Source organism: Uloborus diversus, chromosome 9 (genome assembly GCF_026930045.1).
Source record: "Uloborus diversus isolate 005 chromosome 9, Udiv.v.3.1, whole genome shotgun sequence".
In the NCBI taxonomy this organism is placed as follows: Eukaryota; Metazoa; Arthropoda; class Arachnida; order Araneae; family Uloboridae; genus Uloborus; species Uloborus diversus.
In genome coordinates, this window is record NC_072739.1 from 131053242 (window position 1) to 131070929 (window position 17688).

The window sequence follows — 17688 nt, forward strand, 5'->3', positions numbered from 1 at the left end:
CCGGGTAATGCAGCTAGTAATGAAATGATTCCTTAAGGTGCAAACTGAAGTATGAGGACATAAAAGGAAGCTCATGAATTGTATTTTTTTTTTAAACTTGCGATTGCTTGTCTGAACTCTGAACAATTGGTTTCGTATGTTCAATTTTAATATTCGCCTGCTTTTTAGAATTATTAATTTATCTTGTAAACTCATCGCTCCTCCAGAATTTATCGCCTCCTTAAGGGCGATTCCCCCCCCCTCCCTCCCACGGTTGAAAATCACTGCTATAGATTATTTGAAAAGCAAACATTTATTTATTTATTTCAAAGGTGAAAACAATTTACATCATTTTTACAATAACAACTCAAATATTTCAGGGAATGGCATTACCCCTGAACTACAGCACCATTTGGTAGATATTATCCACCAACACTTCACACAATTCAAGGGAAGAATAAATATTGAAACAAAATCAACAATATTAATATGATTAATTTATTCATATTTAATAAAACATCATATGGTTTAATAAAATTTTGAGAGTCCTTTTTTTATTTGTTGGCACACACAAGAAAGCATTGATACATTTTGTACAATAAATAAAGCTACATTCATATACACCTTTAATATATATATTTGAAGTGAAAATAAGTTTATACATTTCTTACAAGACAAACATTCAACAACTTTTTATACATAGATTTAAGAATAAACACTGCATAATCATTTTTTATAGGAAAGTTGCATTTTTAAATGAGTTACTTAATTCATGGTAAAATTATCAAATCTGTTCTATTTAACTGTCCAATGATGCCTTAATAGCAACTGTTCAATAAAAGCATGAACAAAAAAAAAAAAAATCATAACAATAATTGAACTAAAGGATTTTGTACTGTAAAAGATTTCTTTTGCAATAATACAGACTACGTGAAGAACAACTTAATGAGGCAGAAATTCCTAATGAAAATGCGTGACACAAGTTTGGATGAAGGGATGGAAGCTTCTTCTGTCGATAGATACAACAGGAGTTCGGATAAAAAAAAGAAAAACTCAACAGTCAGTGGCGGGCGAATTTACCAAGTGCTAATTGTCTCAATTGCGAGGGACCATAACAATCACATGGATCCCGAAGGTAATTGAAAAATGTACCTTATAAATCTGTACTTCAGAGCCAGACTAGAGTAAGTCGAAACACTGTGATTTTCAGCTTTTTAGTGCATTGTATGTAAAATCCTATTTCGCATCCAGCCGTGTAAACGTAATTAAAAAAAAATCCTATATAATTATTTACCAGCATTAAAAGAGCGAGCCTCTCATTCTTAGCATGTGCCAGACAAACATTTTCCCTCTTCCTGTAAAGTAGTGATTATATGACTTAAGTTAGTCTGGCTCTGAGGCACGAAAATGTTTTATAAAGTAACGTGAAGGCAAGAGGAACCCACAAAACTACGCTGCCACATTCCTTCAAACCATTAAATCGGCCACTGCGCACTTATATTCTCTTTTCATGTGCCTAACAAGAACTAGTATGTAAGCTCAAAAAAGCATTTGCAATTTTTGTAAGGAAATTTAGTCCCAAGCATATTGTTTGGAATTATATATAGCATATTTGTGTATCATTATCACAGATATTTTTGAATCAGAAGTTTTGATTCGAGCAAAAATGTAACATTTTGTGAATTTTCACCAGTAAAGAAGGATGAAAGCAATTCCAGTTTTCCACTGGGTGAAAAGAAATTAGAAATGCATTTAAATTCAAAAAGCATTTCTTTTGAAATCTAACTAGGAGAAACTTATTATTTTTTTAAAGAAAAAGACCGATAGAATAAGCAATTGCTCAATTCATTTCATACTAATATATTCTTCAACACATAGTCATTGCTTTGTACCTTGAATTTTGAGGTGTTAGCTATGGAAAGGCGAGTTTGCTTGGCTAAGAAATTATACAATGCATATTCCAAAACAAAATTTTCAAAATTTTTGAGTACTTTTTTAAAAAAAAAATGAAGAAAACAAAAGCCCTAACTCTAATATAAATCACTAATCTTTACATAATTAATTAACTTGAAAACTTATCTTAAAACAATTTACGACTGCAAAAGCATTTATTTTTGCAAGCTTGTCATAATTGCGCAAATTTAAACCTCGTAAAATATTTCAACTTTAAATGCATAATTAACTTTTGGTTCTGTTCCCGTAAAACTCATGAAATTTTCAGCTGCTAAAATCACCTTACTTCATTTTTGCAAAAAAATTATGGCTCAAGAAAATAAGAGCATCATTAGTACATCTTATTTACTGTTAAAGGATTTTATGTTGCTTTTGGAAAAATCATTTATTTCCCACAATGGTAATGAGAAAATTGATTTCTCTTGCAAATCAAGTAAGGATGGAAGATTTCCTTCGCCATTTGCTGCTAAAACTCCATAAGAACAGACATTGATGAGTGATAAAAATACTTCATTGAAAGCAGCAATGTCATGAAACTTGTGTATTCCTTCAGCACATAAAACATAAATAAAGACTCAAAAAATATCAAGGGTTTTGAGAGAAATGTCATCGTGAAAGCATTTCAAGGCGGTGAGGAATTCAGACAGTCACAAACACTTTGATCTTATACATCCATATTGCGATCAAGACCCAAAGAGATGTTCCCCAAAGACTCAGAAACAGCTCATTGGTGTGGTTCGACTCCATTTGCCACCTCCAAGGAAACATGGTATGAGTGAGGCTGTGGCCAACATAGAGGAGGATTGAATTCATCCCTAAATGAAATAAAGCAACTATAATAAACACTAGGTGAACAGGAGTACAAGATGTTTATGAAGGCATGCACTGATCAGGAAAATTCATTTAAAAAAATTACTTCAGATTTAAACATCATTTTTTCTTCTGATCCTTATCTCAAACAGTTTTTTTCACACAGTTAATACATGTGCATCCCAAACTTAAATTTTGAGGAGGGTAGAAATTCTCAATTTGTTGAATGGAACTCAAAATTTTGCCGTGTGATAAAACACGGGAGTGCATTGCAAGTATATCCAATGAAAAAGGGCATTCAGGGATTTAAAAATGCAAATTTTGCAATTAACTAAAAACTTGCCAAAGCATCACATAAAATGTGTGAAGTAAGAAACCTGTTTGGGAGATCACAGTGACCTCCCATTGTGATGCTCCTGTGTGTACCTCTTTAAGTTCCAAGAAGACTTGGCACTAGGCACTAGTGTAACCAGAATTTACCTTCTGGAATACGAGGGTTTGGTCATAGCAGTCCTTATATGGATATCAACTATCCTATTAGGATTGACATGCGTTCTGCCCCAAGTGTCACCCGTCTAGGGGATGACATCCAAAGTGAAATAGCAAGTTTTTGCAAAATATGGAGCTAAAATGCATTGTTAAGACTACTAAATTTGAAAATTTACTGAAGTCCCCATTTAAGTTTGTCTTTTGCACATTAGCTCACTTAAAATTTAGTTATAACACAAATGAGGCGGTGAGAAGCAAAGGGATGCAAGTGATTAAATTAAAAATTTGGAGATAACCAGTACACATGGTACGTGAACCCCTCCTCTGTCTTGGGGCAAGAGATGGTACTAGTAATCCTGGTAGTTGCTGCTATACAGCATGATTTAGAAAAAAAAATGTCCACTTACATCCCTTTGTTTCTCACTGCCTCAAATGTAGTTGTTTCTGAAAATTGCATAAATTTCATGTTTACATAAAATTTATATATATTTTCTTTTGCATTTATATAGGGGGGCGGGGCACCCGAAATTACCGCTGCGGATGTCACCCACGTTAGGTACGTCACTGGTTAAAACCAAAGGTTCTGCAGTGCAGTGGGGTAAGGGGGTCAGTTTCAAGATTTAGCTGCGTTTCCTCGTAGATGCTTTTTAGTCCCATTAGTAGCATTACAAATAAAATTAATAAACCAAAGCAGAAAAGTAAAATTTATGTATAAATGAGCTAAAATTTAAAATTTTGCAATTTGCACATACCTGCATAATAAAATGGTGCACCTGTCCACCAGTTCTGAACATCTATCATCAAATAACATATAGAAAGCAGAATAAAAGCCAAACTTCCAGTTGCAAAAATGAAAGAAACTGACCTGAAAAGTAATGTTCAAAATCATGACAATAACACATAAGTGATAATATAAAAAAACAAAATTCAAGGCAAGGTAGAGAAGGGCGAAAAATCAAGGGCTCAATATGAGCGGAATAAGTGGTGCCTTCGCTGGTTCATTGCCTCCTTATTGAACAGTTTCTTTCTCAAACACTGGACACAAACAGCTCCCAATAAAGATTTTTTCCTGCGGTGCATGCATGCGATTTTGCGCAAGGCCAAGAACAAAGAGAATGTTGGTTGAGTCCAGAGTCTGACTATGACTTTTCACTGGTCATGAACTTCATTTGGTGCCCCCCTAACCCAACTTTCCTTTAGTCCCTGTATATGAGGTAATAAAATATTTGGCTTCACTTGAAATTTGCAAAAAATGTTAAAATTTTAAGGACATTTTTTCAAAAGATTTAATACTTTTATTTTGCTGCTGTGCAATATGAAGACACTCTATTTTTCAAAAAATAAAAGCAAAAGATTTAGTGCCCCCTAAATTTTTGTGCCTTGGGCCTGTGCCCCATGTGCCTGTGCCTTAATCTGATCCTAGTCCTGTATCATTAGACATGTAGCTCATAGCTCTTTTGTATATAAATTAATTTTTCTGTGTTTCTTAACTGTTTATCATCTGGGTACTAACTAGGTGTTCCAATTCGTCATTAAATATAAATATGATTGAATACTTGCATTTGATTGTTCAACAGCTTGGCACAACACTCTTAAATTTGTAGACTAAAAATCAGTGATGATCTCGGGAATTTTTCCTGCAAGGGATTAGAAATTTTGAATGGAACTCTGATGCAGGAAGTGGGAGGCAAAATTGGCGAAATTTTAACAGCCTCCAATCTCCCAGATTTATGTGGATTTTTTTTCTTTAAACTTCACATTAGTAAAGTTTTATTACACAATTTTATTTTAATCACATGTCAACTTCATAAAATTTTAGGGAAGAATAAAATAGTGTTTTTTCCTGCTCTCTCAGTGCTTTCACTCTCTTTCCATCTATCGAACTGCAAAACCAGTTTCAATTACAGCAATTTAATTATGCTCAAATTAGGAAAAAACTTAAATAAAGAAAGCTGAAGCAAATATTATTATTTGAAAAAAAAAAAAAAAAAAACTTTTGAATTTTCAAAATTAATTTAAATTCTGAAATTTTGAATTCAAATTATGTTTTTTGCAATCACGAGTTGCGACAGGAGCCTGCTCATTGGTTTCTACCCCCACTCGCTTGTTTTTAGAAACGGTTCTTGTGCCTCCTCTTGGGCGGTTACGTGTGTATAGTTGTATATGTGTAAGTTTGTGTGTGTGCGTAGACCTGTGTGTATGCACTTGGTATGTGTGTATGTGTGTGAGTGTGTATGAGTGTGCATGCGTGTGTCTATGACATGGATGCTACCGACCAGGAGCAGCGGCTACTAGGGGAGTGCTCAAGACCAGGGAGTCGCGTCGCAGCTGGCCTGCAGAGGGTGGTGGGGTTGAAAAAGGTGTTGGGAATTCCAAATAATATTATCAATTATATACATTTATTTTGATATATTTGGCTTTAATCAAATCCCTGTTTTCTTTTATCTTGCAAAGTCACAAATGCTAATTTCAATTATTGTAACGTATTTCTCGATCTTAGACACATGCGTGCCTTACGTTATGAAATGATGAAGTTCCTTTTTCATTTGATTGGCTGCCGTTCTAACATCGGGCAATGCGCATCTCCAATGCATGTCTTGAAATCCATGCAAATGACTCTGGCTGACTATACGTATGTTGTTTCGGTAGCTCAGTTGCTCTCTCTCTTTTAAGGCTCATATTTTTAATTTCTTAGCCAACCAAGTCAGCTATTAGCCGTCATGCTCTCAATTAAGCATTTTAAAATTGTAAACTTAGTCAGCAAATCTTAAGTTTAAACTACTGGAACCTTGATTACATAAATTACTCTTCATTAATCATATTGCAAATTTATCAATAATGGTTTTGCATGTTTACAAAATTATCTATGCTTCCAGAGAACTTATTTTCCAATTTCATATTTCATATGTAAATAGCTTGCCAAGGATATCATTGTAATATATCACCATGGAGGAAAGAAAAAGATATCATTTCAACCACAGGTATTGTTTTCTGTGAAGGACTCCAATTAAACTCTGCAACTCAAAAAGGCACTAATGAAATTAGTCATTGGTACGATAACTTCATTGATATGATCTCATCGCACAACAAAAGGAACTAGACATCAAGGACGGTCAAGTAAAAGCAATTAGTAATCGTGATTGCTCAAAAAAAAAGAGAAACCTCAGTGGTGGATAAGTAAGTCTCTTGGGAAAAGATTTTTGCAGCAGCCGTGTTTCAAAACAAGTAATCTTCAAGCATTTTGTAAAATTTTCAAAATTAAGGGGCAAAAACCCAATTTTTGGCATTCTCTTTGGTCTAGTCAAGGGGGTAACGGCTCTTTCTGAGTTCCTTCTTGTCTATAGTAGGGGCTTAAACCCTTTAGCTCCCTCTGTGAATATGCCACTGTTATAAATGCATATATACTGCACAAATACAAGTAACCTTTCCGATTTTGTGCTGTAAATTTGCCCAACAGAACGTATAAAAATAATGATAATAATAATAACAAGGGCGGGGGGGGGGGGGGGGTAATTTGCTATACTCTTTGAAAGCAAAGCCTAAACTGCTTAGTTTTATCTGGATGTAGTAGAAGCGGTTTTATGCATTGCGAGAAGAAGAACATGGAACAGAACTATCATAATACCACTCAAAATCTAATACACCATTAATAAAAAAATATGACAATATTATAATATAAGTAATGTGCCAATAGTGTCTAAAAACAAAATAGTTGAATGGCGAGAATCAAGAAATAAAATTTAGATTTTTTATTGGCATCAACACCGGAAAAAAGAAACATTTTTGGTACTGTCCCCCAACATTTCTAGTAACCAGTAAAATTTTCTACGGGACGGGTGGGGTAGGAGGGAGTTAGAGGGTATATAGTCAAGGTGTATCATATTGAAAAATTACAAAACCTACGTCCACATGCTATATGTAAATACATTAATTTCTCAAACCTTAGGAAACAATGGGCTCCTCTTGAATAATAATGGGCCTTAAGATTAAAATTTTCTCTTTTTTTTGTGGGGGGGGGGGACAATTACCTTCTCCTGAGCCCTCTCAAAGGCCCTGTTTGTAACTACTAAACATCACACAATTTTTCCTTGCAAAGCTGTGCGTTATGGAAGTTGGAATTTGAAAATAAAAGCATAACAAGCGTATGGAATGGAATTCTATAACTAATACAAAGAAACAGGATTAGAAAACAACTTACCATAAATTTTTATTTACTGGAATATAGCCATCATTCTTGGAAAAAAGACATAAGATACCAGCTAAGATTCCCTATGAAAATAAGATTAGTTTATGTAACTATTTAAAAAGTTGCATTTATTTTTGCTTGCTTTGCTATCAACCTATTTATACTAAAAATGCAGTATCCATATTTTATAAGGAAGTAAGAGTTTTGCTCTTTTTTTTTAAATACAACATATAACTAGTATTTACACTATATAACTAATAGTTACAAAAATGTCGCATACATATTTCAGGACAATAAGGAACTCCTTTATTAATGCAAAAAACTATGAACTTTAGTGTATAAATAGTATGAAAGAAATATCTATCCCAACGATTAACTTTTGAAATGACAGAGTGGTTATTTCAAAGCAGGAAAAACATGCAAGCAGTATATTTTTCAAGTTTATGCATCACACTATTCTTTCATATTTAATCTATAAAGATAAGTTGTACTACCTATGTATGAAAAATTAAAAAATATTTTAAACATTACAAATAAACACTCTTATTTCAAAACAAAAGTAAGAATAGTTTAAGCAGTTCTTAGGTAGTTTTAAGATTTTATTGGAGTTATTATGCCATACAATTTCAAAAACTTAAACGTTTAGAATCATTTTTATTAAAAATGATCAAACTTTAAAATATCTTATAGGAAAAATAGTGATTTCTTCTAAAAATATTTTACTTATAACTTCTGCAAAATAACTATTAAACATCTTAACAAATAAATGGTTAGAAATAGTTTTTGGAAAACGCAAAGACTGAATTAATAGTTGGTTAAAGTATTGATTACAATTTTTTGAAAAAAAAAAAAATCAGTTTTCCCCATGAGGTAAACCTTTTTTAACTTTCAAAATAATGAAGTTCAATTTAGAGTTACAATAAATTACATTAAATATGAACGATCAATAAATAAAATAAAATAAAAACATGTACCAAGGTGAGACCCCAAGTCATCCATCGAGTTACACGATTTTTCCAATCTTTGTAACATAAAAGAATCTTTCCTGCCTGTAAGAAATTAAAAAAAAAAAAAAAAATGAAGCACCAATAAAAAGAGGGAGGAAAAAAGCTTATTTGAAACTTTCATCATTTTTTAAACAAAGGTCAAGCATTGGAAACTCAAAATTAAATGCAAAATGAAATTTTTACATGTAATTCAGATCCTTATACGTTGAGCACTAATACAAGCATCTTCAAATAACTTGATAAATAAAGGAAAATCAGCATTAAAACCTTTAAAGAGTTCTACCATTAAGAAGAAAGAAAATATTCTATTTTTTCACTTTTATTTTTTTACTTTTTAATACAAACACACTTTTTTTTTCTTCTGTTTTGTATTTAAAGGTAAAAAAAATACTTGGACATCCCATCAGTGATACAAATATAGTCCTTGACTCTTTACTTTTTTACACAATTAAGATTATTTTAATTGTGTTAGAAATTAAATCATACTTTAGTCAGACCTCTACTAATATTTCTATTAAAGTTTTAATAACACAGCTGGGTATGCAAAATATTTACATTTTAGTGCTAATCTAAAAACAAATCCATATCTAAATCACCAAACAGCTTCAGCAACTAACCCTTGGGGGGGGGGGGGGGTCACTACAAGAGTAAATAAATTTTCTTTCAATGCATTTTTAAGAAGGAGTTAAGATAATGCTAGAATATCTAAATAAAATAGAAAGAGCTATTTTTATGAGGGAAAATTTGTTGTGAAAAATACTTTTTTCTATTGACTACAGTCTGCACAAAAATTACAATAAATCAATCAGAAATCTGAGTGATGCTCCCTCAAGAGCGTTATAAACTTATTACAAATGTTACTAAATTTTACCAATGAAATTGAAACTTTTTACGTCTTAAAGCTTGCCTAAATGAATGGTGAAAGAAGGGCTTTTTTTGAAATCAAATACATAACACAATAGTGTGAAAACTTCCACATTTAGTACAGAACGATAAATATGGTATGATTATTTTCTTTTATCATCAGTTTAAAAATCTAAAATATGAGAAACACATTTCAAACTTAATAAGATTATTAGTGAGCAAATGTTAAGACACAAAAAACAATAATAATAATAAATAAATAAATAAATTAAATAATAATGATAATAAATAAATAAATAAAATGAGAAACTAAATTCCAACTGTCCCATGCAATAGTAATAAAATTAAATTTTGCTACTGCTGATATATGAGTGATAGAACACATTACAAAATGTCAAAGCATTTGTAATGACTCTGTGCAAATGTCATTCAATATTAATTAGGCCCTCACACAGCAACAAAAATTAATAAAAAGCTTCCTGTAACTGATGGCACCTTACAGAGATACAATAAAATAGCTGTCACAAGGGTAAAACATCAGTTCGAGTCTTAAAATGTTTGGCCAAACCATGCTTCCAAATTCAACATGGAAAATTCAGATTTGAGAGCCATCGTCACTTACCAATTTCAGCTGGGACATTCTGCTGCAGTTCCTGCTTAAAACATTTAGTAAAGAATCAGGGCCGAGGTCGGCAAGTAATTTTAAGTGGGCCCAGCCTCATGTTAAGCCTACTTTAGAAAAATTTTCTTAAGAGGTCGAGGAAAAATATTATATGACTTACAGTTTCATTTATTTTAATTTTCACTTAAAAAATTGCGGTTCCACTGCATTACTTTTTCCTATAAATCGGCTTCTAGTGTTTGCATTAAAGAATACAGCTATGTAACAATATAATTAAGCAGTTGAATCTTTTTCAATACATCTAAAATTTGAACTAACACTTTGACTAAATACAATATAATACAATTTGCTGTAATATTATAAAATTTTAAAACAGAAACAAATTACAAGATTATAATAATAACTGGTTTTATACAGTACATGTTCTATTCAAAAAAAGAAACAATTGTTAAAAAAAATGTCTTACTTGTAGTCCTAAGAAAACAAGAAATATTGATGTGAGAAATCCCAGAATACCTTCGGGGTCATGAGGTAATGTGAATTGGTATATAGGCTAAAAAAATATAAAATTACCTTTGTAAAGTGGTTATATTTGTTGAAAACTTTAAAAAAAAAACGCTCATTTCTTTAGTCAGAAATGATTAATAATCAAAAAATATGTTTGTAATGTTTGTAACAGGTTTGTGATCAAAATATGTTAATCCATACAGAATGATGGTTTCCCACAGTAAAAACAAGATCTCAAAATTATAAAAAGTAAAGTTTTCTCCGTGAATTGCATAGCTAAAATGTTGTTTTTAATGAGAGTATGTATATATTTGACACCTCACCCGGGATCCAGCAAGGGAGATCAACACTTTAGGTTTCTAGTTTTTCTGCCAATTCTAGTACAGTAATAATCATGTAAAACTTAGTTTTATACAATAATTTCAAATAACACAATAATAGCACTGGAGATTGTAATGAGAAATAATCTGATGCAAGTAATAAGTTAAACAAGTGGTTAGTTTTCTGTGCCTTTCATTGGCTAAATCTAGAGAGACAGAGCAAGAAAAAATTTAAGATTTTCAGATGAAAGTGTCAAGTAGCGTGTATTGGAATTTTTTTTTTTTTTTTGGAAATTCAAAATTTTAAGTTGAAAAATTACTCCTAACGACACACAAAAGCAGCCTCATGTTAGGCTTTTTTTTGTGTTATGAGCAATTTTCATTATCCATGGTACCCATGCCATCTAATTCTGCAAGGACTGGAAGTGTGAGTAGTAATTATTTTGCAAATATGTACGTGGTTAAATGCAGAGTTAAAATTTCAACAGTTTCTGAACAGCCATTTTAAGTGTCCCCCTTTTATCTGAAAATTGAAATTTACCGAAGGTGGCTCAGTTAGTCAAGGTTCTGATGTGCTCAGCTTGAAATCAAGCTGATTCTGTTTTTAAAATTTGATGAATTAAAATAACTTCAACACATGTCTTGCTTATGTTAAGTGAACCTCTCAAATGCATCACCACTGTGCCGGGAACACTTCTTAAAAATAACACATATTATTATGAAAAAGCAAAACAGATTTATTTAATAAAGACAATGTAAAAATAGGAACAGCAAATTGTTGTCACGGAACATTTTTGTGTGGGAGACATAACCAATCTATCAGCTAGCACAAATGCGACACACCCAACAAACGTCTCTCGGAGCAATAGCGACCATTTTTGTAAAGCATCACACTGAATGAAAGTTAAAGTTTACACTTGAAGTTGAAGTTAAAGTTCTGTTTCTGAGTCAAAGTTAAATTTCATAATTTTACCGTCTACCACACTTACTTTAGAAGAAGGATGTTGATATAAATGAGATTCTTGTAACAGCAGTCGATCTATAAAACCTGCAGCACCACCTGTGCAGTTGAAATGTTTTGCTTCGTCATGCAGCCCACCAGGACCTAAGTATCCTCTGTTGGAAAAAAAAAAAAAGAGATCCTACATTTGAATGCATCTACTTTATTTTGAAAGAAAAGGATTACATAACAAATTCAAGATAATTAAATATAATTGCATTAAAACTGATTTAACAGAAATTTCTCTACCCTCCTCCCTCAATGTGAAGGCCAAAAACTAGATTTGAAGGAAGGAAAAACCAATTCCTACGATTCAAAAGCTAAGTTAGTTTTTTAATGAAAGCTACTCTTAGTAAACATTCAAGTACAATGTATAACACAGCTCTGTGCCTTATTGTGTGCAACTGAATTTGATACTTTTTCGTTGATGTAAGGAACTGAATTGGTTTCACGACATGTTGGTTTGATGACACCAGCAATGCATGAACATTACTACATTTTGCTATTATAACAAATTTAGCACTTATACTTTATCAAGGATAAAAATTGCTTTATTATAAACTCCTAGGCAAAGGCTTTCAGATTACTATTAATTTAATAAAAAGTGTTAAAATATTTCATCCCCTAAATCTGAACTTTCTGGAAACTAAACAAGACTCGGCTCCAGCAAATTCGGATTTCCGAAGTTCCACTGTATGAAGGCATACAAACATGCAAAAATGATGAACACTTACCGAGGACACTGGGGCTCAGCTACCAAAAATGTAATTAAAATATGAAGTGTTAGAAAAGAGCACATAATTAGCCATTCGCCACCATAAGGAGAAAGGTCTTGGAAATGAGAAGCAGTCTACAAAAATGAAAAGAAAAAAGAAAAAACATTGACATCTATTTAGTTAAAAATCTGATCAAATCAACATGGATGCCAGAATCTATTTAAAGTGAACACCAGTGTGATAATTGACGTAGTAAAATATTACAATTGAAGGGTTCAGGGCAAGAATGTGATACGCCACATGATGTGAATTTTTCAGTAGGCCAATTTCCAACTTATAAAAAATATTTCTAGAATTTTTCAAAGGTATTATACATTCTATATTCTGCAATACTAAAACCAGATAAGTTTTTCTTCAATTGGTGTAATCCATTGCCATGTTGTTTTCAATTTTAGTAATGAGAAACAAAAATTTTGTTCGAAAATTCACTTTGTGGCTTGTCATATTTCTGCCATGAACCCTTCAATTAATAAGGTACTAATAGCATCAAATTCATAAAGATTTGAAATTAGTTCTCACGAGTTCCCTTTTATGTTTCTAAATTCCAGATGGCAATCAGCTGGTTAAAACCATCACAAGATTAAATTAAATAACTTATATACACACACACACACCACATGCAAAAAAAATATATTTCACGTAGAAAACACAATTAAAATTTAGCTAACTTTCACATAATTCAAACGTATCATAAGTAATTTATTGATGTTCTGAGCTAGACCTTTTCTCCCCTCCCCTTTCTTTCAATTTTGAAATTTTCAATGTTTTTGAAATCAATCTTAGCTGTTCAGTGCAAACATTAATTCATACTTAAATAGTACAAGAAAACAAATTATGCCCAAAAGTATGCAAATCATCTATTCCAGATTTGGTTTAAAGCAAGTTATCAAAGATTGTATGAAAACACTAACAACACTAAGTAATTAGTTAAACAGTCTGAAAGCAAGTTTACATTCATATGTATAGTAGTTTTTTAAAAAAAAAAAAAAGAGGTTTTCATACATATACGTGGACCATTAGAAAAGTATACGACTTTTTTTTTTTGGAAAAACCTAGTTGATATGAACCAAGCTTGCTTGCAAGAGCTGACCTTGAACCTTTGTGTGCATGCTCAATGTTTTCCCCCGGTTGTCAACAGATTAAGCTGCAGGCAAAGAGTTTGACTGAGACCATGTGCAGGGCTCTTATTGGATTTTTTAATTTCAAGGAAATTGAGGGAATAACCGGAGTAGTGCTGCTGCATCAATTTTCATCAGAAACTGGTCAACACTCAAGTGGAACATGTTCGGAAGATGCAGATGGCTTTTGGTGAGGATTATGAACAGGCTCGTTACTCTCCTGATATGGTGCCTATCGACTTCAGGCTGTTCCCAAACTCAAGAAGCAATAGAAAGGTACAATATTTTAGACAAGGAAGGACATTAGGGCTGCAGCAACAGCCGAGCAATTTTCTATTTCGAAACAGGCCTTCTCGGAACGCTTCCAACAATGGCAGCGCTGCCCGTAGAAGTGTGGGGAATTCCAAAGGGATTACTTTTATAGTGATTAGGCTTCCAATGCTCCAGATTTGCCAGTCTTTTTTTCTTCAGCAAAGGTCAGATACTTTTTCTAACAGTCCTCGTATACTATAAAAACTATAACTGAAAAAGGCGTTTGAAATAAGAAAAATTTAAAAGACAATAATTAAAAACCTTTCAAGAAAATGAATTTTGAAAAAAAAAAAAAAAAAACACAGTGTTGATAAGATAAATAAATACCTTTGTGCTGAATAGTAAAGTCAGATCAAACAACGTAAGTAGAAGCTTTTGTCGGATGTCTTTTCATCCATAAGCTCATTATTTTTTGCATTGAAAAAGGCGTTCCCTGTAACGCCGAAACACGTGTCTGCTGTATTTTACAAATTTGTGCTTCTACTTACGTTGTTTGGTCTGACTTTACAGTGTTGATGTTTATTGATAAAACATATAGTTAAAAACATATACCTCTATTCCATCTGCTGAAGCATAGAACAAATGCACAGTTGCAACAATTAAATAACAAATGCCAAATCTTTGAAGCACTCCAGGAATTCGTAGTTTACTCAAATCAATGCCTTTAGAACCTTCAGAATTAATAACACAAATAAAATATTTCAAGGTATGAAGTTGTTACATAAACATTTATCAGTTATTTAAAAGTCTTACAGTTCATATCAATGGTGACACATTCTAGTGTTTTTAGATGATACAATTTATATTATACGAACTTAATGAAAATTGTTCATTTTTGATTTTAGAATATGCAAGATATAGTTAGATTTTTCAATACTTTTAACCAATTTTCAATTTGTATATGCAATGAGAGTTAGAAAAAGGATAAACAAAGATAGGGGTAAGTTTTCGGTGCAACAGTGGGTTCAGGCCAATTGTGAAGGAGAACTATGTGTCCCTCATAAAAGACCACTGCTATGGTAATCAAACTAGCAAGGAAAAAGATCAATCTAACAAGTGATATCATAAAAAAATGAACGAATCACAGTTTTTGAGAGGAAAGCAATTATTTTTAATAATGGAAACAAAAGGCCAATGAGGTAACATGAGGCCTTACTGACTGAATGATGTAGATCCATTGACATGCAATTGAAGGTTTACGGCAATTTTTTTGAAATAGACACCATGTAGGATTTCAAAGATGAAAAGAGGGCACTGCAAAATCTCAGTATCTAAGTGCTAATGGTCAGACAGGAAACAGATATCAGCGAATGTAGAAGGGTATGTTGTTTTGTTTAAAAAATATTTTGTGTATAAAACTTTTAATTCACTTGACTATGTGGCATTGGCAAGTTGGAACATGAAATAGAATTGGATAAACAGTCCATCAATACCGGCTAGCTTGCTGCTAAAAGCAGCTAATCTATCTGCCTTGGTGGCTAGTTATACTTTATATATACTAGCTCAAAAAAAAATATCTTTTTAATTAAATTATTTATTCATTCAACTTTTTGGAAAAACAAAAATTTTAATTATTGAAGAATTGTGCAAACTCAGTGCTTTACGTAACAGTATTTTTTAAAGCTATTGGGAACATCTTTTCTTGAAAAACAATTTTTCCTAATTCACATTTCATATGCCTGACATTCACAAAAACATCAAAATTCTTTAAATTTGAAAGTGCCAAACTCTATATTTAACATATTTAATAAGAATCAAAAATTAGAATTTAACAAATGTTACTCCACATGTGAGTATATGAGTACTTACATCTATTCCTTTGAGTTGTTAAAAAGAAATCAAATATTTGACAGGAGTGAAGTATGTTACATACACATAAGATTTTTTCACTCATTTAATAAGTACGCCGGATGTTTTTTGCATTTATTTGTTAGTTAAATGTCCTTAATGCAGCATCCTATCATTAAAAAATATAGACGTACCGTGAAATCCCCTTCCAAGGAATACCGATACAATGAAATATATGTTACAACGAAAACAAATCTTTTGGTCCCATTTTAAAACCCATTAAGATAATGCATAAAAAATCTCGTTTTAACAAAATGAATTTCTTCAAAAGTTTGTTACAACAAAATGTTTTTTTCAACCTCAGTTTGAATATTTTCTACTTAATGCTGTTTCCGAAAACTAAAAACCAACTTTCACAAGTCATAACGTGAAATTTGTACTTTAAAAAGAGAGCCACTCAAGGTGGAAATCAGTTCATGCTGAAATGTTAGCTAATGTGAGATAGCAAAAATCAGTGTTTAGCCTCCTTAGTTGATTTTTGAACACCAAACGTGAGGTACCCTGCAAATTTGCAAGCGGGTCAGAGAGATTTCAACTTTTCTTGAGCTTAGTGTAAGTTGTGTTCATAAATTAGAATCTTATGAGGACTACCAATGAAAAAAGGTCAGTTTTCAATACTTTTTCTTTGTTTCTACAGAATAAATGAGTTTAATTATATTTTAGCTCTGTAGTAATGGTAAACGTTGTAGATTGAGTTACATTAGATTGCAGATTTTCAAATTTAAAAGTTTTATAAAAAATACAGAATGTTTTAAGACGATTTTGTTACAATGAATAATTTGTTACAACGAAATTTTTTATCGGTCCCTTGGCATTGTAACAAGATTTCACTATATAACAAAAATCAATAGAATTCATAGATGAAATCAAATTTTATTGATTTTGCAAAATCCTCTCCCAAACAAAAGTCTAGTTACAGTCTTGGTTATGATGAGTAAAGATAAGCTAATGTTCAAGGTCAGAAATTAATACTCAAGATTTGGAAAATGTCTCCTATGTTTACTCAAAACTAGAAAATCGCCCATCAAGGCATAATGGGTGAAGATTGCTTCTATATTTGAATGAAGCAATTGTCTGCTTAGTGATATTTCGATAGTTGAAACTTTAATGCAAACTCCAGTGGATGAACACTAAACTCCAGTAGATAGCGTTCATTGCTGACTACTTTTTCGTTCCTTCATTCTCTTTAAATAGCAGTCTTACTAGTAAAACAGTTAAGTTACCGGATCTAGTTCAGCCTTGTCAGTTTCCTGGCACGTCAAAGATTATCAAAAAATAGCATCAAATTATCATGTCGTGGTGCAAGTTTGATTGTTGGGGATATCAGGAGCGTTACTCGATCAGTGAATTCGCTATTATACATAAGAGGATACTCAAAATACATTCAACTAGAACGATGATTACCTGAGCAGTATGTGTTCAGCATGATGCCCAATGCAAATAAAATGACAGATCGTTTCAAAATTTTCCAAAATATTTTCTTCTTTGATATTTTTTGTCTCAATTGTGACCTTAGAGAGAAAGCCATGGACATTCCCATCATCCAAATAAACCTGCGAAAAAATGTTTAGATTTATTTTTGATTTATAAGTAAAGAATTAATTATATGAGCTTACTGTTTCAACAAGAGCAAAAAACTAAAGCAACAAAAAATGCAATAACTTCTTAATGATGACAGACACAACTTTAAGAAGTATAACAAAGTTTTGGTCATCCAAAACTGGTTTAAACTATCCATCTGTTTCTACCACTTCCAATTTTTTCTCAAGTCAACCAGTAAATTTTTAGAACACGAAATATTTCCATTTTTTAAAGTGCCATTGAATTTGAAAGCAATTGAACATGAAAGTAAAGTATTATTTTGTGAAATAATTATTTTTTAACTATATAGGGAGTG

At 32.0% G+C, this 17688-nt stretch overlaps 1 protein-coding gene across 1 annotated transcript in view; it reads right to left on the reverse strand.

Moving 5' to 3' along the window:
- Nucleotides 1-285: 285 nt before the first annotated feature.
- LOC129229331 (heparan-alpha-glucosaminide N-acetyltransferase-like) overlaps nt 286-17688 on the reverse strand; it is an 84385-nt gene continuing 66982 nt past the window's right edge. The window contains exons 9-17 of the mRNA XM_054863623.1: nt 17196-17344; nt 14496-14614; nt 12472-12587; nt 11727-11853; nt 10377-10463; nt 8392-8466; nt 7430-7500; nt 3984-4096; nt 286-2747 (exon numbers count right to left, since the gene is read on the reverse strand). Of these exons, the coding sequence (XP_054719598.1) occupies nt 2572-2747; nt 3984-4096; nt 7430-7500; nt 8392-8466; nt 10377-10463; nt 11727-11853; nt 12472-12587; nt 14496-14614; nt 17196-17344 (1033 nt within the window). The 3' untranslated portion in view covers nt 286-2571. The remainder of the gene's footprint in view (nt 2748-3983; nt 4097-7429; nt 7501-8391; nt 8467-10376; nt 10464-11726; nt 11854-12471; nt 12588-14495; nt 14615-17195; nt 17345-17688) is intronic.